The sequence below is a fragment of the Limulus polyphemus genome, unplaced genomic scaffold (assembly GCF_000517525.1).
Source record: "Limulus polyphemus unplaced genomic scaffold, Limulus_polyphemus-2.1.2 Scaffold2154, whole genome shotgun sequence".
Classification (NCBI taxonomy): domain Eukaryota; kingdom Metazoa; phylum Arthropoda; class Merostomata; order Xiphosura; family Limulidae; genus Limulus; species Limulus polyphemus.
In genome coordinates, this window is record NW_013667764.1 from 76122 (window position 1) to 92126 (window position 16005).

The 16005-nt window shown below is 33.7% G+C and overlaps 1 protein-coding gene across 2 annotated transcripts; it reads right to left on the reverse strand.

The window, feature by feature from the left end:
* Window positions 1-2252: 2252 nt before the first annotated feature.
* LOC106466108 (probable peptide chain release factor C12orf65, mitochondrial) lies at window positions 2253-13860 on the reverse strand. 2 transcript variants are annotated; one of them, XM_013926348.2, is made up of 2 exons: window positions 13420-13860; window positions 2253-3284 (listed from the first exon to the last, which is right to left on the reverse strand). In XM_013926348.2, the coding sequence occupies exons 1-2, from the start codon at window positions 13787-13789 to the stop codon at window positions 3064-3066; spliced, it is 591 nt and encodes a 196-aa protein (XP_013781802.1). In that variant the 5' UTR covers window positions 13790-13860; the 3' UTR covers window positions 2253-3063. The 2 variants fall into 2 exon arrangements, with proteins under 2 accessions (XP_013781802.1, XP_022249776.1); XM_022394068.1 differs by having other exon boundaries at window positions 13408-13860.
* Between the last annotated feature and the right edge of the window lie 2145 nt (window positions 13861-16005).

The following is a 16005-nucleotide window of genomic DNA, read 5'->3' on the forward strand; positions in this document are numbered from 1 at the left end:
CAAACTAAAATGAAATTATTTTGGAAATTCTTATTATCAAAAAGGTTTTCAATTTTTTTTCTGTTAATTCAGATTTCTTAATAAGTTTGTTCAAATTCATTCACACTTTCGAATTTCTCGTAGCATCCTGCTTACTCCCTAACTCCTCAATCATTTTTGTTTTCATAACAGTTCTTTCTAATTTTAATTAGTTCTTCATCTAGTGTTTGCAGTACATTCAGTTCATCATACATTCTACTTCTCATTGTCATACACAGACCAAAGCAAACACTCATATGACAAAAGCTAAGACTCTCCTTGATCCAGAAACAGTAGCCTATGACACTCATCCAAAAACTTTCCTAAGAGGTTGTTCGTTTTCGCACAAAATCAATTCCACAGAAGTCACTTTCCCTACTTATCAAGAAGACTCCAAGTATAGTCTACCCCCATTGGTGCCAGACTTTTCAAGCACACCACAGTCAAGCAATAATTCTAAGCAACAACTCCAACAATGTTCCTGAAGGACTAGCCAATTATTTCTTTTACTCTATTTTTATTAATATCCTCATAATAGAGTCATCGTAGCTATTCCTGCATACTGTTCTTGCTAATAAAGTCTTTTTCTTTCAATTTAGCCTCACAGTTCTGTCAACTGTTACTATCACAATTTCAAATAGCCTGAAATTGAGTTAAATTATACTTCAAATTTAAGAGTTAAATTGTACTTTGGATTTAGTATTTAAATATATTCCGATATATCTCCAATTTATGATATTTGCCAACAAGATTGATAAACACGGTTTTCTTTTTTTAACACAAATATCTTTTAATATACAAACAATTTACACAATAACAGTTATTACAACACACAATGATTTACATACAAAAGTTTTACAAACTTAGAAGTGATATAAAGTCTTCTTTCTAGTCTGGAACTTCCTTGATATCTTATCGAGGGTTCACGATAGAGAGTTAATTAAGAGTTGATGTAGGTACAATTCGCTTAACGGGGAGCTAGCTAGCTTTGTCCTTCGTTCTTCTCCAGCCACACACGCAGTTTTCCACCGTTAAGTTATATAATGTTTTCGTAAAAATACTAATGTTCGATGAGAATCCACTGAAGTTAAATGATTTGTTCAAGATTATTGCAGGGGCCAAAGGTGAATGAAACCTCCATATACACTATTTTTATTAATGTAGTTAAATTTTAGGGCAAGGTTTGAGGTTTGGTTATGGCTATAAAATACAAGATATCCTGGATCTGCAGAGTTATTAGATAGTACTAATAACATTGCCCACTTTGCTGCTCAGCAAAATATGAGCTTGATGAAACTTTGTAGAATGGACGGCAACTGCCTGTTGTAGAGACAAGTGTAGAGGAAGACGTTTTGAAAGTCTTCCGCCTTTCATCTTCAGGTCAGTGTGTGTAAGGTGTTGTTGGTCTTTATAGTATTCTGGTGGATTGTGGAGAGCGTGTTATGATTGGTTGTTTTAGCACTGTTTCTGATTGGAGGCGAGATTTCCTGTAGATTCAACCAATGGTAGCCACAGGTTACTCACCTCTAATCCAAAATCTCTGTTTAGTGAAGGTTTAACTGTGTTGATATAAAATGATTCTTTAATTTTTCTTGTCCATTCTACAAAGTTTCATCATGAATACTGTTCCTAAACAATCTATCAAAGAAAAAATATGAGCTTGTTTGACTGACTGCATCAGCTAAGCCACTGGCTGAAACCAATAATCCTACCATCTTTTCTGCTCCTATGGAAAGCTCCTATACCATGGCTCTGCCAGTCCACAAGTGAAGTAGATACTTCATTCCTATTGTTCCAGACAATATCCAGGTGGCAGAAAAATTATAACTCCATTGGTAGACTTGGATAGCCCTGTCCAACTAACTGGAAGGCAATGTGGTTGCATCAAGTGGTAGGATATGTGGTTTGCTTGTAGTATGGGTAGTGAAATAAACTTTATTGCAAGTGTACAACATTTTGACAAGCTTATATCATCAACAGATACTATATTGAGGAAGATAATATCTTTTCTCCTTTTGATGATTTTTACATTTATGTTAAGAAGTTTAGAGATAGTTGCACAGTTTGACAGATTTACAGTAATAGACAAGTGAGGAAACGTACTGAAAAGATATACAAAAGATAACAAAGACAAATGTTCAGACTTACACAACCTCATGTAATCACCATGACACATCCAGATTTGATGACAAGTAACCCACTTTTTAGAAAATAAAGTCCGAAGATTGCTTGAATAGGTAGTGAAAGAAACTTTATTATAAGAGTACAAATTTCAACAAGCTTATGTCCTCTACAGGCACCAAATTGAGGAAGAAAATAGTTTTTACTTTTGATGACAACAATTTATTCTTTAAGTTTCAGTGATGGATATTAAACCTATAATTTGATCTGTAATAATAAAAGTGATACCTTTTAATTTTATAGTTATATTTCACCTTTATTCCAAAATTCTACATAAAACAAATTTTGACAATTTTTTAAATTCTTTACTTTTACTCTTAACTTTCTAGAATTAACTAGTTATTTCCCTATTTTAAAGCAGTGTTCTTTTATATCTACATGTAAGTTACAGTAATTTTCCATGCATTTTTGACTTGCATGAATATTTCTATAAAACTTCTAAATTTTTCAAATTTCACAGCTTGTTCCTTAAAATGTGTTAATTTACCTCACAGAGGACAATGAGAGATCAATAATGTTCAATTCCCAAATATTTTTATTTTAATGGTTATTGGTATTTATACTAGTATATTTATGTATTTTATTAAAATGCTCTATCCTCACAATGTAAAGAAACATACAACTATACAGTACACTAATTTTCACATTTACTCTCATCGCTTTAAACAGTCAAAGCTAAAAAAGTACTTATATTTTCTAGGAATTCTCTTTTGGTAACTTGGTCTAAATACTTGTACACCACAACATTCCACATGATTCAAATAAATTTAATTCACATGTACAAGGATTTTCTGGAGAGAGAGAGAGAGGAAAAAAAAGTTCATAAACTAGATATTTAATTAAAAGGATTATAGAAATGAAAATTCAATCCAGTCCTTCTCGTTCTTTGAACTGTTTCTTCAATTCTTGTAATTTTTTAGCTTTTTGCTTCTTCACCTTATATTTTCTCTCTTCAATTCGTTTCTGCTGAGAAGATAAACTCATATCACCATTATAATATTCATCAAGTCTCTGTTGTAAAATCTTCCTAGCAAGTTGTCGATTTTGATGAAGCAATCTTGAATGATGGCATTTAACACATATCCCTACAAGTAGATATTAAGATATTGAAAAAAATCAGGGGATCACAGTTGTATCATACTATTCTATTAAGTGGGTAAGAAATAACATCTATTTGTCATTTTTCTAAAATCCAGATCACCTGAACTCACTCCAGGTAAAGTGTATTACAGAAACATTTTGTAAATTTATGTTCTTTGATTAAAACTTCTCTTATTACCAAGACATACATTAAAAAAAAACAAAAAAACATTATGTTTGATAATGATATAAAGTTAAAATTTTCTTTACCTGAAAATGTATTTCATATAAATAACAACTTTTCCATAGAACTAGGAGCTATTATATTGTTTTTGCTGAAAAAATTTTGCACGTGTGCCAAGCCTTTAAATGAAACTCCCACCCCAACCTATATTAACCCTTCCATTATTGGTTGGGTGGAATCCACTAAGTTTGTAACCACAAAAGTAACCATACTATGATTTTTGATAATGTATGCATATCGTTACAAGGCTTTCGAACACAAAATATCAGATTTCTAAATTAAGTATTAAGATTTTTAATTAAATATTTTCTCAAACATTTTTTCTTTCAGTATGTTGAGTATCCAGTATGAAAAGTAATTTTGATTTTAAGATTAAAAATACTTTTATGAATCAGAACATTTTCAAATTTCACATGCCAAATATTTATAATATTCAGATAATTATCAAATATGTTTTAAAAAAAACTTTATATTTTATCTGTTATTTTCACCACTGTATCTTTGTACTGGTTAGTTTGATTTGACCAACTTCATAACCTCCATAAAAAAATTAGGATATGGATATAAATTGTTTTTTTCTTTTTAGAATGACTACATATTATAAAATGAAAACACAAATGTTTGGTCTAAATAGCTTAAATTTTATAACATTATACATTTTTATTATATTGACATTTCAGCAGTGCTTGGCTAACATTATAGAAGTTGCAAGGATGCAGCGCACATGCATTCACGTTACCATATCCAAGAATATAAAATTGGCCTTTACAAAGTAACCTGTCTTGGCTATATTTTAGTAGAGTAGTATTTTATGAAATACAGTTACATTTCAGTTTTAATACATTATTACTAATTACAAACAAGTTCTTAAACTTATTTTTCTTAAAATGTTGAACAGTAAATAAAAAGTAAAGCAAACAATTATTTCTTCTAGTTACAACATTTGTATTCATTTACTGCTTGTCATAGGTTGCCAAGCCTTATAAAATTTCACATGTGGAGAATGTGATACGATATATATAAACAAACACACACACATTTGAATAACCAAAAAATCATAAATTACTATATCAATACCATGGAATTCCACTATAATTTATCAAGCTTAGTAACTAGGCTGTATTTGGATCTTAAAAAATATGAAATTTTGAGCAGACTAAAGACACAACTTACCAGCATGAAGATTCGTACCGAAAGAACATGACATCATAATACTTGAAAATGGCTGAGAAAGCCACTAGGGGACATTCTGAGCTTTCGATTGGTTATTCACGTCATAGACAGAAGTGTATATAAGAGTATTTCCAAAAATGGAAAGAGGCGATTGAACCACTGTGTTTGATTCAGTACATGAGTGATATCTTGGCAAATAGAAATAATAGGAGGTTTTATTTGATATTCTAGCTTGTCAATATCAGTAATTTGAGTTCCTAATTTGGACATCACAAACATCTAATTTGAATAAATGCTACATTCAATATACTATGTAACACACAAAAATAAATTGTTATGACAGCGGAAGTCACGCAACGCTGGGAGCATGTTTGCTGGAGTTTCTCGAAGGATCATGAATTTTACTTGCAACTCTAGTTTGATGCAGGCACCCTCTTTTTTTAGTATATAAGCCCGGCAAATAAAGCCAGCAAAAAAAGATAGAATTGCATAGATATAGAGATAGATAATTGAGTCAAGTGAACAGTAGGCACCATAAGTAAAGTGTGTGAATCGCTGTGAATTATAGTGTGTGTTTATAAAAGTAGTTAAGTTAAAGTGACTGTGGAAATTGTGTATTACAAAATTGTATCAAGAAAGAATAAACTAGTTTTATTTAAGAAAGGACTTGTATCGCTGAAGTTCCTCGGAAAGAATTTATACTGGAAATTAACAAACGAACAGAGACAAAACACAATATTTAGGATTTCTTTTTTAATATCTACTTTTAAATTACGAAATTAACTAATGGCTCATACTAAAATTGAAATTATAATCTACAATTTGATACCACATTTATTGACATACATTCATAATAGTTCAATGAAATTTTGAATGCAAATCAACAAACACGATATGATATACCTATTGACCTATGACCCATAGTAATAGGATTAATGTGTTATGCCCCAGGAAATGATGCAATCAGCATCAGACTATAGCCCTTCACCAATAGGAGGATATCACATCCTCCATAATCACAAGTCTCCTTGAGCACATTGTGTATTATCAAAACCTCATTTATGAGACAAAAGAAACACACCAGACGTGTGGAAGAAAGGCGGTTGGTTTTGTGGAGAAGTAAGTATATATTTTAAAAGATTTTCAGATAAAGAAGATATTAACTTCTGAAACACTACTCACTTCTCCATAGAATTGAGAGCTAGAATCCCCACTGACAAGACTGTGGACAGACCATCATAGATTAAAAAAATTAAAAAGATAAAATCTTTCTGAGATATACAACATAAAGGGGAAACTTTTGGAGTGTGTCATCCACTGTGGCAGTGGGGACCTATGGGAACTACAGTCGGTAAGAGAATATGCATTCACCTTATCTCATTCAGAGAATATTCTTCACCCAGTAGAAGTGGCAGAGCAAAACATTCTGTCAAAAGAAACTCCAGTGCATTACTAAAGCAGGGTTTGCAGTAGTACCAGTGGTACCAGGTTGCAGGTACCAGTACGGACCAGGTACCAACAGTACTAGAACATCTCTAATCATATGACTTGAGCAGTTAGAAATTCAACTATTCTTCCCAGTGTGTTCTTGTGGGAAATTTTTTTTTTCACATAAAACCAAATTGTCAATTATTTGTAAGCCTACATAATATGATGACCAATGACAATGAATCAGTAGAAATATAGGCTTTCTATTGATTATAAATTTAATGGGAGTTGGCCTAAAAAAAATCTATTAGCAAACTGTAAATTAGAGCACGTCGGAGGTAGGCATGGAAAGTGGTTTCTGAATTTTCATAGATTGGATAAGATTGAAGAATATAAAAATACAGCTTCAGAATACTGATGATGAAATTATAAAGAATATTTTGTTACATTTCGTAATTTTTTTAGTGGGTGGACCAATAAAATCCAGAAGAGGACACGCTCAAGAACAAATATCCAAATTCTCACTCTAGGGGAATTTGATATTGTTTTAAATATTTCCTTATATAATTAAGAAATTATAACTTATAAAATATTAATATTTCATTTATTATCTATGGTTTGATGTCAGGTTTGCTCTTCTCCAATGATAATTAAGTAGTTTGATTACATATTGAATGTAACTCACTAAAATATCATGACAGGTCATGCACAGTTTGACCTACCCACATGCTAAAGATTAATCATGAACACACCTATCTAACTTGCAATCAGTCACACTGGCACATTCTCTTCCAGAGCATGGGAGTTACCAGTTTCCCATATTTCATGCTGTTGCCTATTTTGACAGCGAGATTTGCTTATCAACTGAAGTATGAACACAAAACTACAACATTAAACATTTATAATTCTGTGAAAAGCAAAGCTGGAATACCAGAGGAGGCATTCGGTAAAAACTCCGAAGAAGAGACGTGATAAGATATTATTATCAACGTATGATATACTATAAACCAGTACCGGTACTGCCAAACCCTGTACTAAAGTTCTGCAAGGGTGAATGGAACATAAAGGGGGGCAGAGCATGGTAGGAACTATAAGTCAGGCCATATAGTACAAAAACTATACTTATATGGAATATTTATAAGAATACAAAGATGCAGAGATGTACCATAAGCTTTATATTCAATTCACATGTACAAAGATTTTCTGACAAAACAAATTGTATATGTAATTTACAAACTTTATTTAAATCAGAGTGCAGCCCTTCACTAATAGAAGGGTGTCACATCCTCCATAAGCATTAGTCTACTTGAGCACATTGTGTATTAACAAAAGCTCATTCATGGTGAGACAAAAGACTCACACTGGAAGTGGGAAAGAAGAGTGCTTGATCTGAAGTATTTTGTACATTTATATCCATTGATTAAAACTTCTCTATTACCAAGGGTGTCACATATACCTATAAGTTCTTATTGAAGAAAGAGGGTGACAATACAGGACAAAGAGAAGATAGTCACATGATGAAGAAGGCTCATGCACAATGGTAGCCCATGATTCAATAACAACAACTGGAGAAAGAGAAAGAATGTCACATTTTGTGTAATCAAAACAGTATTTTCTAGTTAATATCCTTTCTTAGATTAGAAGACCAAATCATACCCAGTATTCCATGAGAGTTCTAACTAGTGATTTCTCTAAAGGTAATAACCTCTTGTAGCTTGTAATCAATATGTCTATAAAGACATCCTGAAATTCTATCAGTGTTACTACTAGCAACAGAGCACAGCCTTGATGAATTGAATGATTTGTCTTACAATTTAGTGAGTTTCCAACTATATTAAATGTGTTATCAAATTTGTGGTACCCCAAATGCATTATCTTCCACTTACAATAAATAAAGAGGAACCAGATGACTGATAAGAAAGGCTTAGAAGATAACTAACAGAACCAGAAGAAAGAAAGAAAAATGGCTGGGGAAGAGGAACTAGATGGCTGATGAGAAAGACTCAGAAGAAAAAAGTGGCAGAACAAGAGAAAAGAAAAGAGAATGAGTGAGGAGGAGATGGAAGATTTAGAAAAAGATAAGGCCAATCCTGACTTAGAACTCTCTGAGTCCAGGACTGGTGATGAGAAAAGTGGAATTTTGGTGTTGAAAAAGTCACAAAGGCATTGATCTTTCTTTTGTATTCACAAAGTGAAAATAAATCCACTGAAACATCAGAGGATGTAGAGACCATTCTGTGGAAAGAATCTAGTATAGGTAAGACAGCCAGTCCATCATTAAGTTCACAGCTTCCAGGATATGAAAGGCTGACAACTAATTGTAGGGTTGTGGATCCAAAAGAGAAAGTCTAGTGTAAGAAAGAAGAGGTACCAAGAGCAACAGCCTCACTGTCAGTTGATGCAAGATATGAAAGTGGAGTTGTTTGAATGGATCAGAATAAGATGACCAGACAGATGAGTTAGAAGATTATGGCAAGCTCATTGAACAGCCAACATCACAAGGATGTTAATATGGAGAAACTACTCATATGGACACCAGACCTTGAAAAGAGTACAAGTGTCCAGAACTACACCCCATCTAGATAGAGAGGTATCTGTGAACAGATGCAAGTCTAGGCAAAATGGGAAAAAAAAGAATGTCTAGAGTCACATGAGACCAATGGATACAGTAAGAAGTGGAGTTCCAACATATGACATTGGGTGTCTAGACATATACATGATCAGACAGAGACCATTAAAGAGGATGCACATGGGTGCCTCTGAGAACAAAGAACTTAAGAGAAGGTGAGTCCCCCAAAAGAGGCAGAACCTATCACACAGAAATAAAAGGAGACATGAGAGCTTTGGTAACAAGACACATGTTCTAAAGACATAAAAGAGCAGAAAAGGAGTGACCCTAAGAGGTTCCTAAGGATAAGAAACCTATTGGGACATCTTAGAATGAAAAAAGCAGGAATTAAAATTGAGCATAGATAAATGCTGATGAAATGCCTCGGCTTGAGTTTCCAATGGACATGGAACTCCCTCAAAACTTCATCACAAAGAAAGGGTGCCACATTGATGTCCCCGAGATAAGACTAAGGGAGGCAAACTTCAGAGAATATGACATAGACTAAGCAACTACCAGAAACAAAGAAATCGATACCAAGGTAATGAAAAGTTAGATGCGATTTTTCCCCAGCGAAGCTACTGGGGTCACAACGGGAAGCCTCCAAAAGAAGATGAAACATGCACAAATAATGAAGAAATTGAGCACAAGCAAGATTAAAATGAGTAGAATGAGAATGAGAGACAAAGAACAAGAAGAGATCCCTAACCTAGAGAAGAGGTTAAAGGGACAGAAACCACAAAAAAAGAAGAATCGTAACCATATGAAAAAGAATAATATTTCCAAGGTATGGGTGGATGATGCCACCAGATTCAGTACAAAGTTGAGACAAAACAGGCATCAGTATGAACATGAATATCAGGGAATGGGAAAAAGAAAATAAGAAGAATGCTTATGCACAAAAGAAGCCCATGATTCAATAAATACAACTGGAGAAAGTGAAAGAATGTCACATGCTGTGTAATCAAAGTAGCAAAAGATGAAGATGGGGTTATCTATTCCAGAAGCATAAGCAGCTGGTGAGAACAACCGGTCAAAACCACTGAAAGATTAAGCAAGCTTCATTGAAGCAACAGAAGCAGAAAGATGGGAATTCTGGATCCCAGAGTAGCATTGAATCCATGGCCGGGACATTATTGACTGTCAGAGTGCTTACTATCTCCACTGAAACAGTTAAATATGACTCCTGTGGGTGGGGGAATGTCAGAACCTCAAAATTGTCAGAAATGTAGATACTTGAATTCATAGTCAATGTAACTTTTTACCATTTTGTTTTACTGAATAGGTCTTGTATGTGCATGATACCTTTGTCATTGTCATAATGATGAAAAGAGACTGAATATCAAACCTTCATTTAATAATGATGGAAGATATTCTTAATAAAGAAACCACATCCCAGAATCTTGTACTCTGATTAAAAGAAATCAAATTAACATAAGAAAACAAATATTTATAACAGAATTTCTTTAAATTTTGCATCTTTCTCACACTAAAGAAAGGCAAGAAACATAACACTTTGCATATTAGCTAAAATGTTTCAAAATAATAGGTGCAAAAATTTCATATTTTATAAGGAAAAAAAGATTTATTTGAGTCACTTACAATTCTGCTCAAGAGAACTAGTGTGCATGGAGGATGCATTGCTCTAGTAATGGTGGAAGGCTGTAATCTAATGGTGATTGCATTAAAGACTGCCATAATACATGTTAATACTTATAGAAGTGGGAATTTCATTCAAAGGCTTTGTGCATGTGCACATACATTTTGGCAGTGGAACTGAAAGCTCTTTCTCACTGGTCTTTGGAAGGGTGAGTAGCATGTATGAAATAGCATCTTCCACCAACATCAGTAATGTCACAAAATAATTTTTGACCACTTATGCATATTTCTATTACTTCACGTTCAGCTGTGAAATGTAATTATAATATATACTGTATGCCCCACATGGCCATAGGCTTTCCATGCACACCCACTCCCAAAAGGAAAACTGACCATTTATTTTTTCAAAATATTATTAATTACCCCCCCCCCTTTTTTTTAACCCATAGCAAATCATTCCATAAGATCATCCTGAAAATAAAAATATCCTAACTGAACCCTTAACCCACTTTTCCTAAACTTAAACATGTTCTCATCCTCTTATCATCCTAATTCAGTACAAAGAAATCACAGGTCTTTATCCTATCTAATACTCGATTAGCTTCATAAACTTTAACAAGCTCACTTCTTCCCAGATTTTTTTTTTTAAAAGTTAAGAGATCTTAGTTTATCTTCTTAAGACAATCCTTCTATCCTCAAAACCATCCTTGTGGTCTTCTTCACAACACTTTCCAATAAGTCAGTATCCTTTCTTAGATTAGGAGACCACAATATTCAAAGAGAGGCCTAACTAGTGATTTTTCTAAAAATAATTACTTCTTTTAGCTTGTAATCAATGTCTATAAAACCATACTAGAATTCTATTAGCTTTACTACTAGCAACACAGCACTGCCTTGATGAGTTGAATGACTTGTCACACAATATAGTGGGTTTCCAACTATATTCAATGTGTTACCTTCCACTTACAATAAATAATGTCATTTTCAGTTTATTTGTTCAACTTTGGCCAAGTTCACATTCTTTCCAACAACCAGTAACAAGCACATATAACATCCCCCAAAAAAATAAAATTAAGAAATTAGTAAGGGAAGATTTCTCTTTAATGAATCCATGTTATCATATTTCACAAAATAACTTGGCAAAGTTATAATTTTTCTATACTGAAAATGTATTTCCAATAGGTATTTACATCCTCTCACAGCTATAGCTATTCTCATTCAGAGCTGCCCTCTATATGCAAAAATGCTTTTGCATGCCACAGGTCTTCAAGCTCCCACATACTCCATGATCAATGTAATTCAATTTTGTCTTGCATGTAAATCATCATTTGACAACCGTTCACCAATAGGAGTGTGACACTCTCCTGATGTATGTGAATCTTCTATTCAGTTCTACTGAACTATTACTTCGAGTTTTGGCAGAAAATGAAAGCACTGGTTTTCAGTGGGGGAGGATGGGTGAGAAGAGTTAAGTACCTATAGGAAATACATTTTCAATATAGGAAAATTGTAACTTCCGATAAGGAACCTTACCTCTTCTCACAGATATAGCTAGAATCGCACATTAAATAGGTGGAGGAACTGACGTGAGGAAATAGAGAAGCACCCTTGGAAAGCATTTGAAGATCTCTCAAAAAGTGGATATCCTTGCAGTAAAGGATCCTATATGGGAGACCAAACCACATCTGTACCAGGTATACTCTGCCTAGTGTGGAAAGAGGTGCTGCAAACATGGGCAGAAAATGAGAGAAGCACATTCAAAAGGAAGAAAACAATATTTGGATAGTGATCCAAACCACATGATATCGGAATCTCAATCTTTTGAAGACAGTTATGTGGGTCAAAGTATGCCTGAAGGTGTAGAGCGACTAAGGCGTGATGGACCAAAACCAGCCACCAGGAACTGATATCCATGCAAGGGTGTGAAAGAGTCAACTACAATCCAAAACCCAGTCACTAGGAACCAACATCCATCTCTCCCCCCCCCCCATGGAAGAGGATCATACTTTCTCCACCTCAAGTTCACCATACTAAAGGCAAATATCCTACCCCATGATCTGTGAACAGGGCACGTGACAAAAAGTTATACTGATCTGGGAATCTAACATTCGAATGATCATAAAGAGAAGGATGTCCCTGTATACTGAAATACCTCACCCAAAATCAATCTGATAGGAACCATCCTCAGTGCATTAACATCCTTGGTATATGAAAATCTTCAAGGGAAAGCACAAGAGGAAGGGCTATAGAAACAGCCATATTCATACATCATGACACACAACACTGAAGCAGTGAACACAAGTCCAATTCAGCGAGAGAACACAAACACCCATAATACATGTGTGAGGACTTATGTCAATTGGTCCAGCTCTGAATCCAAAACCCAGCCACCAGGAACTGATATCCAATATGAGGGTAGGATGAAAGATCCCAATTGAATGGGTAAACTGTAATTTTGGACAGCTCACTCCAAAGCTACATCCCCTTGGATGAACCCATTCAGAGATGGAGCATGAGATTGAAGGATGTATCATCATCTACACCAGCAGAACACCACCACCCTAATCTCAACTGAATTGATTCATTATTGTATGTATCGTATATAACTATCACATTCAGAAGGATGCATCCATGGTCTACCACCCTTGCTATTATCTTTAACATTACCAGCCAGCTGTGTCTAATAAGAGCTTCTTGTTTTCCCAATTCATTTTTTAACCAAATCCCTAGCATTCCTATAGTTCCGTAAGTCATCTATACTGTCAATTCAAACTTGTTAAACTTGTGTTTATCTCTTTCTCCTTTGTGCCCTCAGTAAGGCAATTAGATTTGAACCTCCCTGTTTCTTTTCTATTTTGAGGAACATGACTATCTTACAAGAACTTTATTTCATATTTTCAGGGTACGAGTTTGAAAATTAGTAAATCGTTATGTCATTTCTAGTGTTAAATCTTCATTAAACAAATACTGGTATACAATGTCACTCCTTATCTTTTCCTAAATAGCTGTTAAAATATTTTGATGAAACCAAGAGTTTTGAATGCACGGTATAAATAACCTTAATGTAAAACCTCACCTTTAAACCTACCTGTTGGGATATGTATTAGAACTACACAATTGGCTGTTTTATTAACAGCTTGGCCACCAGGGCCACTACCTCGTACAAAGTCTTCTTGAAGATCTTCCTCTCTTATAATTGGCACTAAAGAGTAGTCTATAGTATGCTTGAAGCATGTAGCTGCAACCAACTGAGAACACACGTTTCCAAAGCCAGTGTCATTTGAAAGTATAAACATGCTTTTCCTGTTAAAATTACAAAGGTGTTTCTTCACAAGAGGATTCTTCATTGTATTAGATGCTGACATCATTGGTACATTTGTCAAAATACACTTGCTTCTATGAGCAGCAAATGCTATGTCACAGAACATCTTCCATCTGGTATGTAACAGTTTATTCATGGTGAGACACAACTGCCAGTTTAGATTAATCGTTTATTCTGGAGGAAATTCACACCTTTCTGAAAATATTAAAAATAGAAAACATAATAGAACATACTATCATCTAATTAACTACATGAAATACTTAAAACATATAAAGACAAATTTAGAAACAAAACAAACCTGGTTAAAAGACCAGCAAACAGAGCACATTGTGCTATGCTTCTTTATGTAAATTTTAATAACATAATCTATTTGTACTAGGGAAAAGAAAGTAATTGATCAATGCATTTCCAGGTTAACAAATGACTTTTTTTTCTTTTTTTTTTTTATCAAAAGGATTATGCACATAGGTAACCTATTGGATAAGGGTAAAAGCATAATACACTATATTTGGTAAAAAAGCAGTAATAATGAACATCATTTCACTACATATATTGGTGTATTTTTAGTTGTCTTTTATTCACAACAATGAACCAATATTTACATAATAATTGAAGGATACGTATCACTGATTTTACTGATTCACTCTTCTAATTATTCAGCAAACAAGTTGTTTAAGATATTAAAAAATAAACATGAAGTCAAATCAATTCAATTCACCACCCATCACTGAGTAAAACAAGAGACCCCCTGAGGAAAGCATCCATAGAAAATCAAATAGGTGTGCTCTGTAATTGAATGGAAGAACTCATGAGGGTAACGCATCCTTTGAGGAAGTGTAGTGTCATGAAGTGAGTAGCACCGAGGCCTGAAGCTAGTAAAAAAAAAAAGACCTCAGAAAACAATGTATCAGGTGTAAATAATCAACAGGATTCCCACTCAGTCCTCAACCATACAAACATGACAAGAAACAAACTGACTCCAGTGTGATAAAGAACACAAGTAGTATAAAGAAAAAACGGACACAGATAGGTAACTCCAAACCCACACAGAAAAAATGGAAAGCCAACAGCAATTCATAGATTCACACAACAAACCTTAACACAAACACTGCTATCTGAGATGGGCTGTGATGGACGATAGATCCATTCCTCAAATACCTTTCTCTTTGAAAAGTATAGTATACTATCTATTTCCATCCCTCTCTAATGCATATGGTGACTTAATCTGTACTTCCCTACTCCTAATTTTTGCATAGTTTCCAATGTACATACACACACAGGTTATTCTTTTTTATATTATACTGGTAAAGTGTGATCCATTAAATTTTATCAGTCATACTGTGATGCAACATTATGTAAAATACAGATCTATATACAATCACAATTTAACAAATACACCAACAGTCAAACAATAAAATATATTCTTTATGTCCTGCCTCCAATGGCTGTTTCATATCAGATCATTCAGAAGTACTTAGAAGCAAGCAATTAAATATTTGAGGCACACTCTTAGTAGAATATGTAGTTCTTAAAAGGTTTGTTTTGTTTACAATAAACAGTTCAGCTCAGTCACTATGTAAAAAATATCACATTAATGTTTGTAAATTGTTCAGTTGGACAGATATTAAACATTAAAATAAAAGATTATCTACAGTACTGAATTTTTTTTTCTTTTGTTTGAACCTAACACAAAGTATTTAACTGTTTGACTGATGTTACTATGTTTACTGGCTTTAGAGCACTATGGAAACAATGCTGAAGAGTTTAATGGATGTGTTGTTTGTTTTAAGCAAATAGCCATACAATCAGTAACCTGTGTTGGGCCCAGCACATTAATTAAAACCTAAATTTTAACATTATAAGCCCACAAGCTTACTGCTGAGTCACCAGAGACCTATAATTAATAAATTGCCCTTTTCTTACTCAAATCAAATAAACTGAATCTTAAAACATTTCATACATGTAAGTACATACAATATTTGACATAAACAAAGCACCATATAAAAGCTGCTCTAGAAGACTCCTTTGTCTAAACTTTCAAATCAAATAAACTGTACACTTCTCAATATCTTGACATTTTCATAAAACAGCACATCTGCTGTAATAAAATGCCATTAAGCTTTCTTAAGTATCTCAAACATGTCATATTTATAGATAGAATTAAAACATTTGTATAAGGTACCAGTCTTTCAAATTAATAATTTTCATAACTCCTTAAATAATTTTTAACAAAGTAATTATTCTATATTGATGTTAGAAAAACATGTAGGTTCAAGAAGTCTTGATAGAAATGAATAAAAAACCCTATAACCCAAACACTTTCGAAAGGTGGACCTTCCTTCTTCAGGGACA

Bases quoted from the DNA above. Each gene is read 5' to 3' on its own strand.
- LOC106466108 (XM_022394068.1), bottom strand. From the start codon at position 13,789: ATGAATAAACTGTTACATACCAGATGGAAGATGTTCTGTGACATAGCA. The intron at 3,285-13,407 runs GTGAGGTTTTAC...ATCTACTTGTAG, and splicing joins CCCAACAGGTAGGTTTAAAG to GGATATGTGTTAAATGCCAT.